This window comes from Euleptes europaea, chromosome 2 (genome assembly GCF_029931775.1).
Source record: "Euleptes europaea isolate rEulEur1 chromosome 2, rEulEur1.hap1, whole genome shotgun sequence".
Lineage (NCBI taxonomy): Eukaryota > Metazoa > Chordata > Lepidosauria > Squamata > Sphaerodactylidae > Euleptes > Euleptes europaea.
In genome coordinates, this window is record NC_079313.1 from 20,576,291 (window position 1) to 20,595,199 (window position 18,909).

At 44.2% G+C, this 18,909-nt stretch overlaps 1 protein-coding gene across 1 annotated transcript; it reads left to right on the plus strand.

The window, feature by feature from the left end:
• Positions 1-2,172: 2,172 nt before the first annotated feature.
• STX6 (syntaxin 6) lies at positions 2,173-17,717 on the plus strand. The gene is made up of 8 exons (XM_056845025.1): positions 2,173-2,215; positions 6,809-6,978; positions 7,415-7,509; positions 9,218-9,280; positions 10,527-10,649; positions 12,790-12,896; positions 16,524-16,618; positions 17,634-17,717. The coding sequence occupies exons 1-8, from the start codon at positions 2,181-2,183 to the stop codon at positions 17,708-17,710; spliced, it is 765 nt and encodes a 254-aa protein (XP_056701003.1). The 5' UTR covers positions 2,173-2,180; the 3' UTR covers positions 17,711-17,717.
• Positions 17,718-18,909: the final 1,192 nt, after the last annotated feature.

Genomic DNA, 18,909 nt, shown 5'->3' on the forward strand with positions numbered 1-18,909 from the left:
TGATCTGGAGATTGTAGACCTGCACAAGGGGCTGTCATCCCCACCTTAGAACACTTCTGGGGGTCCCTGGGGCTTTCAATCCCCTTGGGGGGCTGTCATCACCACCTGACACTTCTGGGTGTCCCTGGGGCTGTCATCACCACCCTAGAACACTTCTGGGGGTCCCCGGGGCTTTCAATCCCCTTGGGGGGCTGTCATCCCCCCTTCAGAACACTTCTGAGAGTCCCAGGGTCTGTCATCCCCTTTCAGAACACTTCTGGGGGTCCCTGGGGCTTTCAATCCCCGTAGGTGGCTGTCATCACCACCTCAGAACACTTCTGGGGGTCCCAGGGGCTGTCATCCCCACTCTAGAACACTTCTGGGGGTCCCAGGGGCTGTCATCTCCAACCTGGAACACCTCTGGGGCCCCCTGGGGCTTTCAATCCCCTTTGGGGGCTGTCATCATCACCTGAGAACACATCTGGGGGTCCCTGGGGCTGTCATCCCCATCCTAGAACACTTCTGGGGGTCCCAGGGGCTTTCAGTCCCCTTGGGGGGGCTGTCATCCCCCCTTGAGAACACTTCTGGGGGTCCCTGGAGCTTTCAATTCCCGTGGGTGGCTGTCATCACCACCTCAGAACCCTTCTGGGGGTCCCAGGGTTTGTCATCCCCACCCTAGAACACTTCTGGCGGTCCCTGGGGCTTTCAATCCCCTTGGGGGGCTGTCATCACCACCTGAGAACACTTCTGGGGGTCACCGGGGCTTTCAATCCCCTTGGGGGGCTGTCATCCCCCCTTCAGAACACGTCTGAGGGTCCCAGGGTCTGTCATCCCCCCTTTCAGAACACTTCTGGCGGTCCCCGGGGCTTTCAATCCCCTTGGGGGGCTGTCATCACCACCCTAGAACACTTCTGTGGGTCCCCAGGGCTTTCAATCCCCTTGGGGGGCTGTCAACACCACCCTAGAACACTTCTGGCGGTCCCTGGGGCTTTCAATCCCCTTGGGGGGCTGTCATCACCACCAGAGAACGGTTTAGAAACCTTACTGGGAAATCCATTCCACATTTTCTTTGTAACTGTTTTTGTGCTGTAATGTCTTTCAATGGAGTCAACGCAAGTCAACAGACACTCTCCTCTCCCATTATCTTCAACGGGCTGGGCAGCCTCTCCCATTGCTTCCAATGGGCTGACTTGTCATTCGTTTTAGTCCATCCCGACCCAGACTATAATTCTTTGCTTGTAAGAATTTATTAGTCCATGTTTCTTGTTTTATCTTGTTTTATCTGGCTAAGGGTCGTAAATAAATTATCTATCTATCTATCTATCTATCTATCTATCTATCTATCTATCTATCTATCTATCTATCTCACAGTGGGTAGCCGTGTTAATCTGTCTGCAGTAGTAGAAACGGGCAAGAGTCCAGTAGCACCTTAAAGACTAACAAAAATATTTTCTGGTAGGGTATGAGCTTTCGTGAGCCACAGGCTCACGAAAGCTCATTCTCTACCAGAAAATATTTTTGTAGTCTTTAAGGTGCTACTGGACTCTTGCCCGTATCTATCTATCTATCTATCTATCTATCTATCTATCTATCTATCTATCTATCTATCTATCTATCTATCTATCTATCTATCTATCTATCTATCTATCTATCTATCTATCTAGGGATATCTTAATATGATTGACAGCTGTGGACCACAAAAGCTCATACCCTACCAGAAAATATTTTTGTTAGTCTTTAAGGTGCTACTGGACTCTTGCCCATATCTATCTATCTATCTATCTATCTATCTATCTATCTATCTATCTATCTATCTATCTATCTATCTATCTATCTATCTATCTATCTATCTATCAATCAATCAATCAATCAATCAATCAATCAATCCCTACAGAAGGAGGAGCGCCTGCGTCGGCCTCTCGGTGCATGACGTAAGCGCGCCGTCCTTCTCCCCCCAATAGGGATCCCTGCGCGTCCACGTCACGTGAGAGGGGCGTCTGAGGCCGAAGAGGCCGACGCTCGGGGGCGGGGCGGAGGGCGGATTGCGCCGTAACGGCTTCGCCCGCCCGTGTGGGAGCTCGTGAGGAGGGGAAGGAAGCGCGAGGAGCGGGGCGCCGCGGGAAGGAGCGGTTGGCCCGGCCCTAGCGGGGCGGGGGGCCCCTCGTCGCTTTGTGAGGAGAGACCCGGCGCGGCCGGCGGACATGTCCATGGAGGACCCCTTCTTTGTGGTGAAAGGGTGGGTGGCTGGCCGGAGAAGGGGGCGGCGGTCGCGGGGGAGCCTCCCTCTCAGCCAGGGCCCTGACGCGTGTCCGCCTGCGCGTGTGAACGGGGGAAGCTGGCTGACAGACCCCCGGAACGAGGGCGGGGGGAGCCCGAGGTGGGCTGCACCTTCCCGACCGGAGGAAAGTTTGATTTATTTCGGTGCTTATTCCCTGATATTTTTCCTCAGCGGGGTTTCTGGGTGGCGCCTGCATCCTCCTCCTCCCCCCTCCTCCATTTTTATCTTCAGAACGACCACCCTGCGAGGTAGGCTCAGCTGAGAGTGTGACCAGGTCAAGGTCACCCAGTAAGCTTCCAGGGCACAGTGGGGATCCTGGATCTCCCAGATCCTCCTCTGATACTCTATCCAGGGCACTGCGTGGGGGTCAGAGATCTGAATGCTCACCCCCTCCCCCAAAATTTTAAAAACCCTCAGTTTTAGTAAAAAAAAATTAAGAATAGCTAGTGTCGCTCTCTATTCCTACTGAGAAAAGAGCGGGGTTTGATACCTTTTATTTATGATTGTATTATCTTTTACTAATGTTTTGAGGTTTTAGAAGTTTGAGGTTGATGTTTCAACGATATTGAGGATTTTTATGTATTTTAGCAGTTGTTACCCGCCCTGAGCCTGGTTCGCTGGGGATGAGGGCGGGCTACAAATGTGAATAAATAAATAAATTAATGTACAGGTGCATTAAAAAAAAAAGATAATACTTGCACCATTGAGAGCTGAGGTAGTGTAGAAGCTGAGTGGGATCTGGTTTCAGTCCCCTCTGGCAGAGCAGACAATCCCCATTCAGGCATGAAGCTAACCGAGTCGCCTTGGCCATACAGCCTAACCTATATCTTGGGGTTGCAGCGAGGATACGAATGAGACTGGTGTTTGCTGATCTGAAGACTTTGTTGGAAGGATGGGATTAAAATGCGCTCGGTAGACCGTTCTGCCACCTCAGTTTGCTTCTTTGTTCTGTGTAATGGGTAGAAGTGCTTTTCTATGGAGTCAGACTGTCTCGGCCAGCATTTCCCACTCTGATTGGCGAGACTCAGGAGCTTGACTGTGGTTGGATCATGGTGCGGAAAGTTATTTAGATTTGCAAATGTGTCTTCAGTAGGAGCGGGACAGCGTATGCACGTGTAGTAGGGAGAAAAGATGGTTAAAAGCTTCTGTGTGGGTCTTGTTCTTATCCATCCGATATCTTTTTCAGCTTTCACTATCTGTGGCTTCACGTGCCCTGGTGCTCTGCCTGTGTATAATATAAGCTTATACCTGAAACACGTACATTTATGAAATGCTGCTGAGAATGTACAGAATGTTCCTTCACCATCTGCACCCAGCATGTAACATTAAGGAAAGATAATAGGGGGTCCCGCATTCTGTTCTTGGAAATTAAATGCTAGCCAACGCAATCTGCTGCATGGGCTTTCAGCACCCCCTTTACTGTCTCTGTTCAGCTTCTATTCGAAGCGCATTGTTTTTGTAAGGGCACCAGGCTGAAATATTAGTTAATACAGTTATAATTATGGCTTATCTAGCTTGAGCACAGTCTGCTAGAGTGAAGGTGTAGTTCTTATCCATCTGTTGCATCCCATCCAGCTGTTGTCTTGCTATTTCCTAGTATTGAATGCATTCTTTTATGTTGCTGGGAAACACACACACACCACATATTCACTGACTAGATTTATGTCCCATATGTATGGCTGTAAGGCCCTACTGCTGTAAATAATGTGGTTTGGGCATCCATGATGGAATATTGCCTGTGTTGATTAGCACAGCCGGGATTTTTTTCTTCCCGCCTTATTCCCCTTACCTGCATCCGTTTTTAAGTTCTTTGTAGTGCAATCCTTTGGAGAGTTACTCCAGTCTGAGCGCATTGAAATCAGTTGATTTAGATCTGTATAACTCTGCACAGGATTGCACTGTTAATATATTACAGAATGAGCTCTCCATTGGTATACCACTCCAGCAAGGGATGGGCACTCTAGTTTGCTTTTCCCAAAAAAATAAAAAAATAAAAGCAAGATACCAGCAAGGCTACCCCTCCCTACCCCCACACATACCATTTTGTGACCATTTTGCTTACTTATGGGGCTAAACGCTGAAATGTGATCAGGGTATGTAGATGCTAATCTGCAGGACTAGCCCTCAGTCACTTCCTTGTTTGCTCCCACTGTGCTACAGTATGCCTCCTTACATGTTCTTCATTTTGGTAAAGATAACAATGGTTTAACAGAATATTCATCATTGGAGCTTGGCCTTGTAAATCATATACAAGCAGCTGGGTGTAGTAAGTTTCCATTCAGTAGATTTTCCTTCCTGTCAGGTAGATACAGAAACTAAAAAAAGACATTACAAAGCAAATTATAAGGCTAGAGTTGTTTATCCTTGGGAAAGTTTGCATATAGATTAGGGTGTTAAGAGACCAAAATGAAGCCTGATCGGTATCAGCAGACCTTGACGAATATATATGTGTTCAGAGATGATTGCTGAATATGGAGGTGCGCACAGACAGACAGACATATGACAGAGGGATGAGGATACATTTGTGGACAGGAAGCTTCTCTTTCAATGGAAATGATAATACGGAAAGTTAAATAGAATGGAATTGCTGAAGAATGTCAAGTGTGCCCAGGCCAGATTTCTAAAGTAGTGTAGCTGAGGATTTATGTGAGTCTTTCCTTTGTTCTGTGGATTCAGACTGTAATCAAAATGTTACCTGAAACAGAAGTACCAGGCAGGTGATCTTCTTACCTATAGCCTGGACCTTTTAAGTGGAGATGCCGGGGATTGAACCTGGGACCTTCAACATGCAACGCAGCGGCTCTTCACAGAGCCACAGTCCCTCTCCCACCCCTTGCAGTGTGGCCTCTAGGGATAGCCTTTCAACTTGTCTCATAAGTATATTTCCACATATAAGCTATAACCTTTCCCTGTATGTGAAGGTTAATCTTGTTTCTGTTGAAATAGCCTCTTCAGATCCACTTTAAAAGCTAGTCTGTAGTAGAAGTCACAAAAGCAGCACCACTTGCTCAGTAGAAACAAAACATACATGAGCAGATTAGTTATTTTGTCCATCATGCTGCTGGTTAGAGACAACTAATATACATCAGGATTTTATCATGGTCAAAAATCTTAATGACTGAGGAATTGACGTTCTAAAGCACTGGTTCCCAACCAGGGGTCCATGGACCCCAGGGGTCCGCGAGAACTAAATTAAGGTCCGCGAAACAAAGTTATAAAGCCATAATAAATTAATATTTTCAATTAAAAGTTATCTATTATAAAAATATATATTCAAATATTATTCTAAGTTTAATGTTTAACTAACAGTTATGATTAAAGTTTATTTTCAGATTCTCGGAATTTTTATTTTGAACCTTGGGGTCCCTGCACCGAATAAAAAAGTCCAAGTGGTCCCTGGTCAAAAAAAGGTTGGGAACCACTGTTCTAAAGTGATATTTTCCTGTGCCAATAGAGGAGGGAATGAATCAGAAATAATGAATGGTAGTGTTCATGAAAGTATGGTCACTGCTTACAAGACCTCTAAAGTCACCTGTCTCGTCCACCAGAGAAGGTTGTTTTTTGTCTTCATGGTTGCAGAGAGAGAGTTCAAAATCTGTGTTAAAGGATCAGAAAGGGTGTCCAGCCCCCCCCCCCAAGCTGGTTCACACACTCACCCACATTTCAGTTCCTTTCTCATGGCTGGGAAGCAGAAACAAATGTGACATGTATATAGGTCCATTCGTGTGATAACACAAGACAAATAATTATGTGGATTGGATCTACCAGCCTTAAACTGTAAGCACAAAGGCACATTCTTATGTGTGTGGCAAAGAGTTGTGCACATCCATATTTCTTGGCCTTGTCAAGATCATCAGTCTAGGCAAGTATATGAACCAGCCTCTGGTTCCTGAATCTGTAGATCAGTGGTTCCCAAACTTTTCACACCACCGCCCCCTTGGTTCCACAAACTCAATCCCAGAGCCCCCTACCCTGTCCAACAACACAGTTGAAGGGGCCCACCGCTAGAGCCCCCCTGCTGCCCCCTTGCTTCTTAGAGCCCCCCTAGGTAATCCCACAGCCCCCCAGGGGGTGATACTGTCCGCTTTGGGAACCACTGCTGTAGATTAATATATTCAAGCTTAAAATTGTGTTTGAGTGAAAGTATGTACAAGCATAATAGTAGTAGAAGAAAATAGGTTGGTTTTTATATACCTGTTTCTCTACCTTTTTAATGGAGAATCAAATTATCTTACAATCTGCTTCCCTTTCTCTCCCTACAACAGATACCGTATGGGAGAGGTGTGGCTAAGATAGTTCAGAGAGATCTGTGACTAGCTGGCTTCATGCGGAGGAGTGGGGAAACCAACCCGGGTCACCAGATTAGAGTCCGCCGCTCATGTGGAGGAGTGGGGAATCAAACCTGGTTCTCCGGAGTAGAGTCCACCACTCTTAACCACTACACCACGCTGGGCACAGTACTCACAAGTTGCAGTTTGGCATTCCCACATCCATAGTAATGTGGTCTTGTATCAAATTAATGTGACCTAATCTTTCATTTTTCCCTTCCAGGGAGGTTCAGAAGGCGGTGAACACTGCCCAGGGACTGTTCCAAAGATGGACAGAACTCCTGCAAGATCCATGCACAGCTACAAAAGAAGAAATTGACTGGACCACAAATGAGCTAAGGAACAACCTAAGGAGCATCGAGTGGGATCTTGAAGACTTAGATGAAACAATTAATATCCTTTAGATTCTCAGATCAGTAGATACGTGAATCTTCCTAATATTAACTCAAGAATCTAGTACAGTTTTTGGCACAAAAAGTTAATAAATAGGCTAGTCTTGATATAACATGTCACATTGCAGTCCTGTTTAGACCACATAGTTGGTTGCACGCTAACCTGTCACATGGTAAATGTTTAAGTTAAAAATTGCATTCAACATATAACAAGCGTACACAGAGGTTTCATGGCTATGACATACATTCAGCTAAATTACACATTTAAAGTTCTCAAAGAAGCAAAAGAATTTTTTTTTGACGAATTGTAGTCAGGAGAAAGCATTCTTTATAGGTTTTGTGATTAAAAACCAGGTTTTATAACGGCTCTATTAATGATGGGTTAGATATGAGGGGCTATGTATTAGATATCGTTCCCTTAACTGGCTGTTCCCAACGCATTGTTGAAGCAAATCCCCGGAAATTCAACCTTGATGCAACAGAACTGGGTGTGAGAAAAGCCTTTATCACAAGCACGCGGCAGGTGGTCAGGGTAAGGCATTTAAGTTTCATAAATTGAGAAAGAACTCAACAATACAAAGCAAGGAAATAATGGCCGCTGCTAAGAGCAGCTGGAGAGGAAATACAACCTCTAATTCACCAAGAGATTAAGAGGAAACGCAGCCCATCTCTGAAAACTGCTACAGTTTTACAAGAACAAAACAAGACAGTGATTGTGAAACAGTCTTTCCAATGACAAATGTTCCATAAAAATAGCTTAAAGTACTTATACCTACATTGTTAAAAAAAAAAAACCTGAAGGTTGGGGGGGTGGCTTAGAGACAGTTCTTCTCAATGAAGAACCTTTTGTGTATTAATGAAACCACAGAATCATGCTCAAAAGCCACAGTCCAGAGGAACTATATAGCATCTTTCTTGGTTGATGTATTCAGGCTCTTGTAAGTGCTGTAAGACAAAAAAAATCTCTGGAAAGTATATGGGAAACAGCAGGTTTTGATTAGCTAGGAAGAAAGAAGTGCATTTCGTTGTGAAAACAGGAGAAAGTGTTGCCTAAGTCTTCCCTGTGAAGAATTAACAGACAGTAGCAGTAGAACATCAACTACGGTTGTAAACTGGCAGGTATTTCCCGTAAAGCATCAGCATTAAAATGAAAAAGGCACTATAATTGAATCTTTTCAGTATACTTAAAAATAAATGTCAGCTGTGCGAGGCCCTAATTCAGATTGGTGTCATACAGGGAGAGGAAAGAGAGATTAATCCTCCTGCCTTTACATAGTTTTGCCAACTGCCACGCACACCCCTTTCTATTACTAACATTTTGAAAGAAAAAAGATGGATAGCTACTTTAAATGGCTAATGGCAAGGGTGGTGGTGGTGGTAAAAGTTAGCAAAAATATTGTGGAGGTTGATAGCTTAAACCCCCTCCCAATGCAGCTCTGATTCAAGTCAAGGCGTTGCATTACTGAAATTGCCCTTTAGAAGATACTGAGAAATCTGATCTCTATGTTGTCTAATTTGGCCTGTAAATTGGTTGCTGACTTGGGAGACATTTGCCTCTCCCTGCCCCAGTCCTCTTTCTGTTGAGCAATATACCAGGCATCTTGCTTGCCATAGTAGGCAGGGGAAACGGGCTGATGAAGCCATCCCTGCCTTGTCTGCCTATTCAGGTATAAAGAGGAAGGGGGAATCTCTGGGGTGCAATCTAGCAACCCAGATATTGCTGTTTTGGAGAATCTACACGTGCTAGTCTCTAAAAACTTAGTTGAACTTGAAATGTACTTCTTGATCCAAGCTGCCTTGTTTTCCAGTGGCCCTCAGTATGCAGCTGTTATATGGCAAAGTTATCAGCAAACAAACCCATAATTGGTTCTGCAGAGCTGCGTTACAGTGTTACTTCAGGAGTTGATAATTGCCCACCATCGTGACCCACAATGCCCTGGGTCCAAAAATATGAAGGCAACCATACTCTTTGTGAGCCATAATTAGCATACTTGGTTTGCAAGAATGCTTTAATATTACTTAACCTTCTGGCATCTCTGCCAGACTTGCTAATTTTAACTTTGAATTTAGGAATAAATGCCCTGATCTTGCAATTCATAGCATTTGACCACAGAAAGCTAGTGTGACCAGACTTTACAAAAAAACAAACAAACACAGGAACTGAGGCACTGAAGTTGTATTGCGTAAAGTCTTTAAATACGTCAGCGTTGCTGATTTTAAAATACACTTTTTGTTGATAGGATATGAAGGATCAAATGTCAAATACTTCTGTTCAAGCACTAGCCGAAAGGAAGAACAGACAGGTGAGTACTGCTGCTGGGTTGCCTTCTAACCTTGCCACAGTATTTTTTAATTATTATTATTAATTTTGATCATGGCTGCAGCAACTCTCTTGATATTGAGTGTCTAAATATTGACTATCAGTCAAGCTTCTTCAAGGAGTGCATATGAGGAAGCTGGGGCAGCAAGCCTTGCTCAGAAGGGCATGACAAGTCTGTCTAAAGTAAGAGAACATTTGCTTGCATTCTTGCTTGCTGTTCATGTATTTTCTTTAGACTCATAGGGAAGTTCATGGTTTGCTCAAGGTGATTTCCTCTGACTAGGCAAATATAATGTCTGCCCTAGGAAGCGATAAATTTGGGCTCTTGGAAGTTATCTGTAGTTTTTATGGAAGGCAGATGTGTGAGAAGTAGCAGTGATAACAATTCCTTCTCTGTCTGAGTGAGGACGGGGAGATTATGGTGAACCAATCTCCAGGGCATTTCCTGTGCAAATTGTCTGCTAAGAATCCTGAAGCCCTTGCCCCTTAATTCCAAGTGAGAAAAGTCTCCTATTTGAGACTTTTGGAGGTGATGTAGGAACTGAGCCCTAGACTTTACTGTATGTTGCTTCTACATGTTAAATGCTGCAATGAAGCAAGGGAACATGACTCCTAGAAATCATTGCCCTGATCTGGCAAGTTAAATTAATTCAGAATTTAGCCCAGTTTTGCTTACCGCATACTGGCATTCCATCTGTGCTAATGTGGTGTAGTGGAATAGAATTATTCCTGGAATAGATGTTAATCGTGGAGAGCCAGTATAGTGTAGTGGTTAAGAAGGGTAGTTTGGAGCAGTGGACTCTGATCTGGAGAACCGGATTTGATTTCCCACTCCTCCACGTGAAGCCAGCTGGGTGACCTGGGGCAAGTCACAGCTCTCTCAGCCCCACCTATCTTACAGGGTGTTGTGGGGAAGGGAAGGAGATTGTAAGCTAGTTTGATTCTTCCTTAAGTGATAAAGAAAGTCGGCCTGTAAACACCAACTCTTCTTCCTCCTCATTGGTATGTTGTTGCTTGGGTGACATTGCATTAGGATCTCCTTAGCTTCAGATTCCTCTTCTCATCTTCCTTTGTTGTTTTTTTAATACCTTCCATAACAGTTTGCTTGCAAGTCAACAGAAAGTGCTGAAAAATGATGGCGCATCACTTGGTGCATTTCTCCTTAAGTGTGGCTTTGGGGATGAGGTTGCAGATTGCTAAATTATTCCCTTTTTATTTGTGATGTGCAGGTGCTGCTAGGAGAAAGTGGTACACACAGCTGGAGTTCTGGGACTGACAAGTATGGCCGCTTGGATCGAGAACTGCAGTCAGCAAATTCACATTTCATTGAGGATCAGCAAGCACAGCAGCAGGTACAGTTCTTGTGGCCAGTTGCTACATTGGGAGACATCCATTGGGAGGCTTGTGAGAACACAGACAGGAAGGTGCTGTGAGAATCAAATAATTGGTTGACAGTTGGGTCAGAAGAGGACAGCCATGTTTGGGTGGGAGTCAGGTACTAATATGACATTCCCTAGTGAAATTTTGCCCTCAGAATTGCAGTTCCCATGATACTTGGTGAGATTCCCAGGCATGCATAGATTGCATAGCCTAGCTCTAGAGAGCCAGCGTGGTGTAGTGGTTAAGAGCTGTGGACTCTAATCTGGAGAACCGGGTTTGATTCCCCACTCCTCCACATGAGCAGCGGACTCTAAACTGGTGAACCAGGTTGGTTTCCCCACTTCTACACATGAAGCCAGCTGGGTGACCATGGGCTCGTCACAGTTCTCTCTGAACTCTCTCAGCCCCACCTACTTCCCAAGGTGTCTGTTGTGGGGAGAGGAAGGGAAGAAGATAGTAAGCCAGTTTGATTCTCCTTAAAAAGTTAGAGAAGGTTGGCATATAAAAACCAACTCCCCTTCTCTGTTAGGGGATTGTCTGAGATAGAGAGGAAGGAATAGAGGAAAGTGGCAGGAAGAGAGCCTTTTTTGGAAAGGGAATAGCCAGAGGTGATGTTGCTTGGGAAAACAGAGTGCTTGGCTGGTGCCGATCTGCCAGCATTAGCCCGCATTAAGCTCTTTTCAGCAGATCACATTAAGAGCTTGGGGGTGCTCTTGATCCGGCCTTGTCAAAGGATAAGCAGGCTAACTGTTGCTAGGAGCTCCTTCTTTCAGCTACCTCTGGCTTGTAAGCTGGCCTCTTGTTTAGACTTGGCAACAGTTAGGTCATGGGCCTTTTCTGTGGTAGGCTCATCCAGCCATAGGTCCATTTCTCTGGAATGCCCCGCCAGTGATGGGGCAGAGGGCGCTTTCACTTGCTGTAACCAGGAAGAAGGTTTTGTTCCAGAGGGTATTTGATGGACAGTAACTGTTTTGGCAAATTTGGATGTGTGTGTTTATCTTGTTGACGGTTGGATAAGATGGTTTCATGTTTCTGCACCTTTTGCAGCTGTGTTAGTCACGTTAAGTCTGAGGAGACAAGGTGCAATATAAATATTTTAAATAAATAAAATAGCCTTGGTACCAGCAGTCATGGATCATCAATGAAACCACTCAGCTTCTTCAGCAGATGGAATAATGCCAGCTGTGTACCTATCTGTAGTCAAGTAGGGATCAGCCAGCACACAAGTAACATACAGAATATTTAAAACATTACCCATGGAGAAAGACCGTGGCTTACCTGTGTTAGTGCATTATAAGAGTTAGCTAGATGGTTTTCCATCTTGCTTCAAAGCAGCAGTAAGTCGCGTTCAGTTCAAGCAACACCACTTTATTGAGAGAACAGTCTGCTCTGTAGACACTTTGTCATTTGCAAGATAGAAAGGATTCTGTTCAAAATATTCATATCACACTTCATCATACACTTGAGGCAGTTTACAAATTGCATCATCTCTCTTAATTAAAAAAAAAATTGCCAAGTAGTACAAACATCCAGTATTGGCAGATTAGGTGCTCAGCCTAACTGGCTTCAGCTCCCTGGTGCTTTTTTAAACAGGCCTTACAGTCCCTTCCCTGATGACTCTCAGATGTATTTTGGCTGATCTTCTCCATGAGGCAATTCCAGGGCCCTGGGCCAGTCACTGCAGCAAATAAAACAAAAATCCTGTTCCTTGGTGGATTTGACTGTACTTCACACACAATTATGGGATGGAGGTGGAAGGCTCCCAATTGAAACGGGTGTTTGTGTGTGTCATGGTCTTTGAGGAATTCAGTTTTCTTCTGAGCCCACTTAAACCATGTGCGTTTTACTGTTGGATAGCAGGAACAGTCTGTAGAAAAAGAGAACTGTTGAAAAGAATTGATGAGATAGGAATCTGGAAGCACATACATTTGGCCCTACATTCCCTTAATAGAAGATCCCCATTTTTTTCCCTTTGAGAACTAGCCTATAGAAGATAGTTAGGAATTTATCTAAATTGGCTGGATATGAAGCTGTGATTAGAACTCTGGATTCAAAAGCCAAATGGATTCATGGTTTTAACGACGTATTTTACCTCCCCTTTTAAAATACCAGTTAATCATTGAACAACAAGATGAACAGTTGGAGCTGGTCTCTGGCAGCATTGGTGTACTAAAGAACATGTCCCAGCGCATTGGAGGGGAACTGGATGAACAAGCAGTGTGAGTCTTGAACAAATTTGTCACTGTGTACACCACTAACAATAAGAGCCTTCCCAGCAGTGAGATGTAGTTTTTGGTGGACTTTCAAGAGGCATCAGGCTTGCTGGAGTCTGGAGTAGAAGGGCCTTTGGTCCAGTCATTCTGGCTTTTTATATTCTTAGCCAGAACTTAATGCAATCAGATGTTTGGAGTCAGCGATAGTTTTAGATAGCCTCCCCTTCTTCCCACCAGAGGCAAAAATAGTTCATGTCTAAAAATAGATATATGTCTTGAACAAAGCAGAGTCCTGCAGTTTGTTTGGCATTTGAGAATTCTGGATATTTACATCTGGTTTCCTGCACCATGATGGGATACAGTATGTGCGTTTGAGGCTGATCCAACAATAAGTCTGACCTGTCGTGCTGAAGTTAGGAAGGCCAAATAGTTTTGGTTTGTACTTCATTGGGAAAACAAGTCTTATATTAAAATTTCTAAATTCAGAAATTTCTAGAACATCGGAAAGAGGCGCAGAAAAAAATATTTGAAACAGAATGGGAGGTAATCTTATTAAGTCTCTTTTACCAGCTTAGAAATAAAATTGTACTTTTCCTGGAAGCGATTGTGTCTCAGAAAGCAGCTTTAGGCCAGCAGTGCATTGACTACTTGAGATGTTCCACAGCCTGTTGTTGTAATTCCTCTCTGTAGCAGAAAAGTGATTTATATTATAGACCTTAACATCAAAGTTACTGGGAGGCTTGCTTCCCTTTCCCCAATAAAACTATATCCAGGTACTGCATGAGCACAGGTGTACATATTGTTTGCTGTGGCCTCAAGGCCTCCCTGTTACCTACAAAGATCCACTTGTGGTGGGGGTTTTTTAAGTGAAAAGGGGCTGAGGGAGGCTAGCAGTTTCCTTTCCCACTCCAGGCTTCTGTTCTACATATTTTGGGGGGTTTACAGATTAAAGAGTACAGGTTGAGTATTCCTTATTTGGGCTGCTTGGGACCAAAAGTGGTCCGTATTGCAGATCTTTCCATATTTTGGAAAAATTTGGAATTTTTGCATATACATAATCAGATATTCTGGGGATGGGACCCAAGTCTAAACATGAAATTCATTTATGTTTTATATGTGTTTTATATACACATTATACACATCGCCTGAATGTAATTTAAATTTAAAAAAAATACTTTTGTGTTAATCAAGCCATCAATGGGCTGGTGAGGGCCTGCATGCCGGCTCAAAATGTCCAGTTTTTGGGTCAGTGTGGATATTAGATGTTCGGATAAGGGATACTCAACCTGTACCTGTATTTTTCTCCCCACAGGTGAAAATGCAATGTGTGTGTGTGGGAAGGGGGGGCTAGAAGAGCCCTTCTCCACCCACCAGCTCTTCTCCACTCTCCCCTTCTCCACCCACCAGTTCTTCTGCTCAAACTGGCAAACTCGTGAGAGCTTCTTTTCAAAGAAAGCTCACTATTAAGTGAATCCTAATTGGACCACAAAGCTCACTTCAGATATCAGTGTTTCTGAAGTTACCTTGTGTATAAGTTGTCGCATGTAGAGTTGGTAAGAGGCCTGGAGAAAATTGTCTTGTCCCCTTTAGTACAGGCTTAATGAGATGTTATGTAGCTGGTGATGTTATTTACCCGTGGAAAGCTTCGACTACCCGTTTCCACACATTAAGCCTTCAGGGCAGGATATTTTTTCTCCAGGCTTCTTGGCATCCTTAGCTAGATATGACCAATGGACATGCATCTGTTTCTTTGTGCTCCCACAGAGTAGGAAGTCACTGGCACATCATTGTGTACATAGCAAAATGGAAATCCTTTGGCTTTTTGTAAACAAAAAAAATCATCACCTGGGTCATCTTGGAAAGCAAGGACATAATTCTAGCAGAGGGCTGTTGTAAGACCTTGTTTTCTCTCTCTCTTTACTCCCTGTGCTGATCTAGGAGTCATAGTAGTAGGCTGATCATACTAGGAATGTGTATATATCCCCACCTCTGCTGCAGGAGGACTTGAGAGCCAACCCAGATGATCAGTAGGTTAGATGTTTCTTATCCTTAACCCCCTTACAATAGACCACAATAGATAGCTGTGTTAATCTGTCTTTAGCAGTAGAAAAGAGCAAGAGTCCAGTAGCACCTTAAAGGCTAAAAAAAATTCTGGCAGGGGATGAACTTTCATGAGTCATACCCTTGTGGTATCTGAAGAAGTGAGCTGTGATTCACAAAAGCTCATTCCCTGCCAGAAATTTTGTTAAGTCTTTAAGGTGCTACTGGACTCTTGCTCTTTTCTACCCCTTGCAGTAAACTATATCCTGCCTTTCCGAGGACTTAAGACAAAACAGGTTAAACAAATGCCAAGTTAAAACCATGCTGCATTGCAGTAGAGAAGCTAATGGAATCAATAACATTTCCAAACAATACCCCAAACAGTCCCTCAACTTGGGTTTCCTGAGTAAAAAGCCTTACTAAACCCAAAAGAGCACTCTTGACTACATGGTTAGCAGAGAGGAACAAAGGTAACATACAGGCAATCATGCCATAACTAAAGTTGCTTCTCCTTGTTCCTGTTTAATTTCAGTGGCTTATTCTGTACAAGAGAGGCTATAGAGTTAAATGTTTTAGGTTTACAATGACAATTATGTAGGATCTTAGCACTTCTGGGATTGAGATATTTAATTTTTTTAATAACTGAAAACATCAGAACTTTCGCGTGGGAGCGGTCTGGAACATAATCCACCAAGTAAATATTTTTGTCAGTCTCTAACTGGGCTTAAGTATATTTTAGAAAGCACTTTGTTAAGAATCTAAGGGGCAGATTGCTGGAAATACATGATATGTCTCCCACCTTTTAAAAAAAATTCACTGGAACTACAGAGAGTTGCAAATTTGATCACAGCAGCAGTGGGAGAGGGAAGAAAGGAGGATGTTTCTCCTCCCCCAAGCTGCTGCCTCACCTGTGTGGGGAAAAATGATTGGGTCTGTGAATCGTTTCCCTTACAGGTGGAAAGATCAATCAACCAAGTTTTATTTATATACAGTATCAGCTCTGAATAAAAATCAAAGTTAGGTTTAAAATAATAAAATAATAAAAGTTGATGATTCTGGGAGAGATGATTTGAAGAGGAGGAGGAAAGATCTTCTATGGGGAAGGGTTTTCAGTTAGCCGTTTACAAATCCCACTAGATTGGAGGCAAAATTTGGCAACTTGAATGGTTATCTCCCAAGAGGAGTCTGCTAAGAGAAGGGAAAGTTTAGCTTCTTCCAATCTCTCAGGAAAGGCTGAAAAGGATGACAATATGGGGAGAATGTACTGCGATCTTATGTCGTTGTAGAAGGGACATTGCAGCAGAACATGTTCTATTGTTTCCCCTTTGTCTGTTTTGCATGGACATAGTCATTGATGAAAGGGACAGGTGGAAAGATAACCTGGATATGATTCTTAGTGGCCAGTCTGTGGGACACATGTCCTTCCCCACACTTCAGTGCAAAGCCTCTCCCTCCCTGTAAGTGCAGTAAAGTTTTTCCACTCGTTGCAGCGCGTTCAGCCCCAAGTCATCAACATCCGTCTCTCTTCCACGTGCTATTAAGTCTTAAAGTCCATAGCTTGTTGTGACAGCTTTTCTTTCCCTGCGGCTCCAGCATGCTGGACGACTTCTCTCATGAGCTGGACAGCACTCAGTCGCGGCTAGATAACGTCATGAAGAAGCTTGCAAAAGTGTCCCATATGACTAGCGGTAAGTAGCCTGGCATCTAACGGACAATTGAGAGCTTCAGGTGTATTTGGGTGGCTTTGGAGGTACCACGCTGCCAGCTGTCCACCTGAGAACCCTGGTGCAGTTCAGTCCCCTATTGAAACGAGAGCAATCCCAGTTAAAAGTTAACTAACACAACTCTGTGACAGATGTGACAAATCTTTCATCTTTCAGGCCTGCTTTGTCCATTGTATCTGTATTTTGCACGCAAGTACAAATTGTTGAAAACCTCTTCCCACGTACCCCCCTTCCAAGGTTCTACATTCATTCCTCCTATGAGCGAAACAAAGAGCAGCACCTCAGTTGCCATCATCCAGATCGTTTTGGGCATCTTAATCATCTGAAGCAGGGGGGTGTCATTCTCTGAAGACGTGCTATAAACTGTCTCTCAAACTGCATTGCAGGGTATGCTGGGTTTCCTCGATAGCTTTTTAGGAGTTTTTCTGGGCGGAGATCAGTAACGCTCGTCTCCCCTCTTCCCCATGGCTATGGGTGTTCCCTTGCATTGTGGAGACACAGGAGAGATTGCTGGCTGTGTTGTAGGGCACATCCGTGGCAGATTGGCAGAGGTTCCACAGGAGACAAAAGCATACCTGAAGTTAGAACACGAGTAAATTGCTGCCTTAGAACATTGGAAAATGGATTGAGAAGGCACAGATTTTTGCCTTCTTTAGTGGTCAGTCTTGATGAGTTTAAAAAAACCCAAACAACTCCAGTTCTTTTTGTATATCAGACCATCTAGGACTGATATCAGATAGAGAAGTCTCGGACTCAGTGGCTTGTCTGGTGGTTCTCAGAGCACTGAATCCCGAAGAAAATGCTTTCAAGTGTTTCAGGCCATTCTAGTTCCTTCAGTCTGATTTGCATTGTTCTGAGGATGTCTCTGAAAAGGCCTTGGGTAATGCTCCCGCCCCTCTGGCTTTAGCTCAGGTCCTAGCGCTGTTCTCAGTTGGTATTCTGGGTCACAGTGGACTAAACTATTCACATTCCCTTGCAGATCGGCGACAGTGGTGTGCAATTATCATTCTCTTCACTATCCTGTTGGTGGTGCTTATCTTGTTTTTTGTGTTGTGACAAGATTTGGAGTTCAGATTCTTGTCCGGGCTCCCTTCTTAATGAAATCTCCAAGACAGAATTCTCATCATAGAAGACCTGTGCTGGGAGCTTGATACTGTGCTCTTCTGTGGGCGACCACCCGTGGCATGACACTTTTACTCTCTCATGGCTTATCCGCTTATCTTCATCCATGTGCCTGAGGGGGGGGGGAAACAGATGGAGGACTAACAAAGGCTTGAGCTCTGCCATAACAGGAAGCAGCTCTTGCGGATTTCAGACATTGCAATTTTTTTCTCCTGTGCTCCTCTATAGAGAGGTGATTCGGAATGAAGAAACCAACAGATTTCCATCGTTATGCAGGTATGAACCGCATTCAGGAAGTGATCCAAAATCATTTTGTCTGCTTGCCGGAGCAAAATCCTTGGAAGTGTTAAAAACCAGCACATAATGGGTGGGTACCACACAAACTCCGGGGGAGGGGGGGAGATACTCCATTGCACATGGGATTCTCTTCACAGGCCAGCCACACAGCACTGCCCTGCAAAATAATTGTGGGATCCTTAAAAAGAGAAGGGGGAGGGGAGCAAAAGCAGCCACTAAATGTGGATATGTACCTTCCTCCAGAACAGGATTATGCAATCAGTCTGCCGAGGGTAACTGCTAGCGTGCCCTGCTGTTGAAATGCTACAGTTCCTAGATCAGAACAATGCACACCTTGGCCTTCGAAAAATGTTTTTTTTTTTTTAAGGTAGAAACCTCTGGGCCTGTTAAGTGTTGGAACAAAAGCTAATGTGAATCTTTGCACATTTTAAACGCAGGGGCCATTGCAGAGGCAACCACAACCAGCCCTGCGGATTGGGTCTGGCCCCTGGGCCGCCAGTAGAGATCTCTGCTTTCATTCAGTGAAGCAGATCTGGCTCTTAACAGGCTAGAATGACTGTGTGTCTGGACTGTAACCCTTCTATGCTGTCCTACCTCAGGCAGCTATAGTTGGACTCCGATTTTCAGAGGTTTAACCTCTGTTTCACAGGGCTGCAAAGCTAAAAGCTGGAAAAAGTACTGTAGCTAAAGTCTTGACTGCTGCTTTTCTTGGCATGAAATATTTTTGGGCTTTGGTTATTATACAAGCCTCCTGAAAAGAGAAGCTTGTGCACGGGGAGCGGGGTGGTGGCTCCGAGGCTCCATCTTGTATCTGCTGCTCTTTTAAACAGCTCCTT

Excerpts from the sequence above, each read along its gene's own strand:
- STX6 (XM_056845025.1), top strand. The coding sequence starts at position 2,181 with ATGTCCATGGAGGACCCCTTCTTTGTGGTGAAAGG. Across the intron at positions 9,281-10,526 it reads CCGAAAGGAAGAACAGACAG|GTGCTGCTAGGAGAAAGTGG; the intron begins GTGAGTACTGCT and ends TGTGATGTGCAG. Across the intron at positions 10,650-12,789 it reads ATCAGCAAGCACAGCAGCAG|TTAATCATTGAACAACAAGA; the intron begins GTACAGTTCTTG and ends TTAAAATACCAG.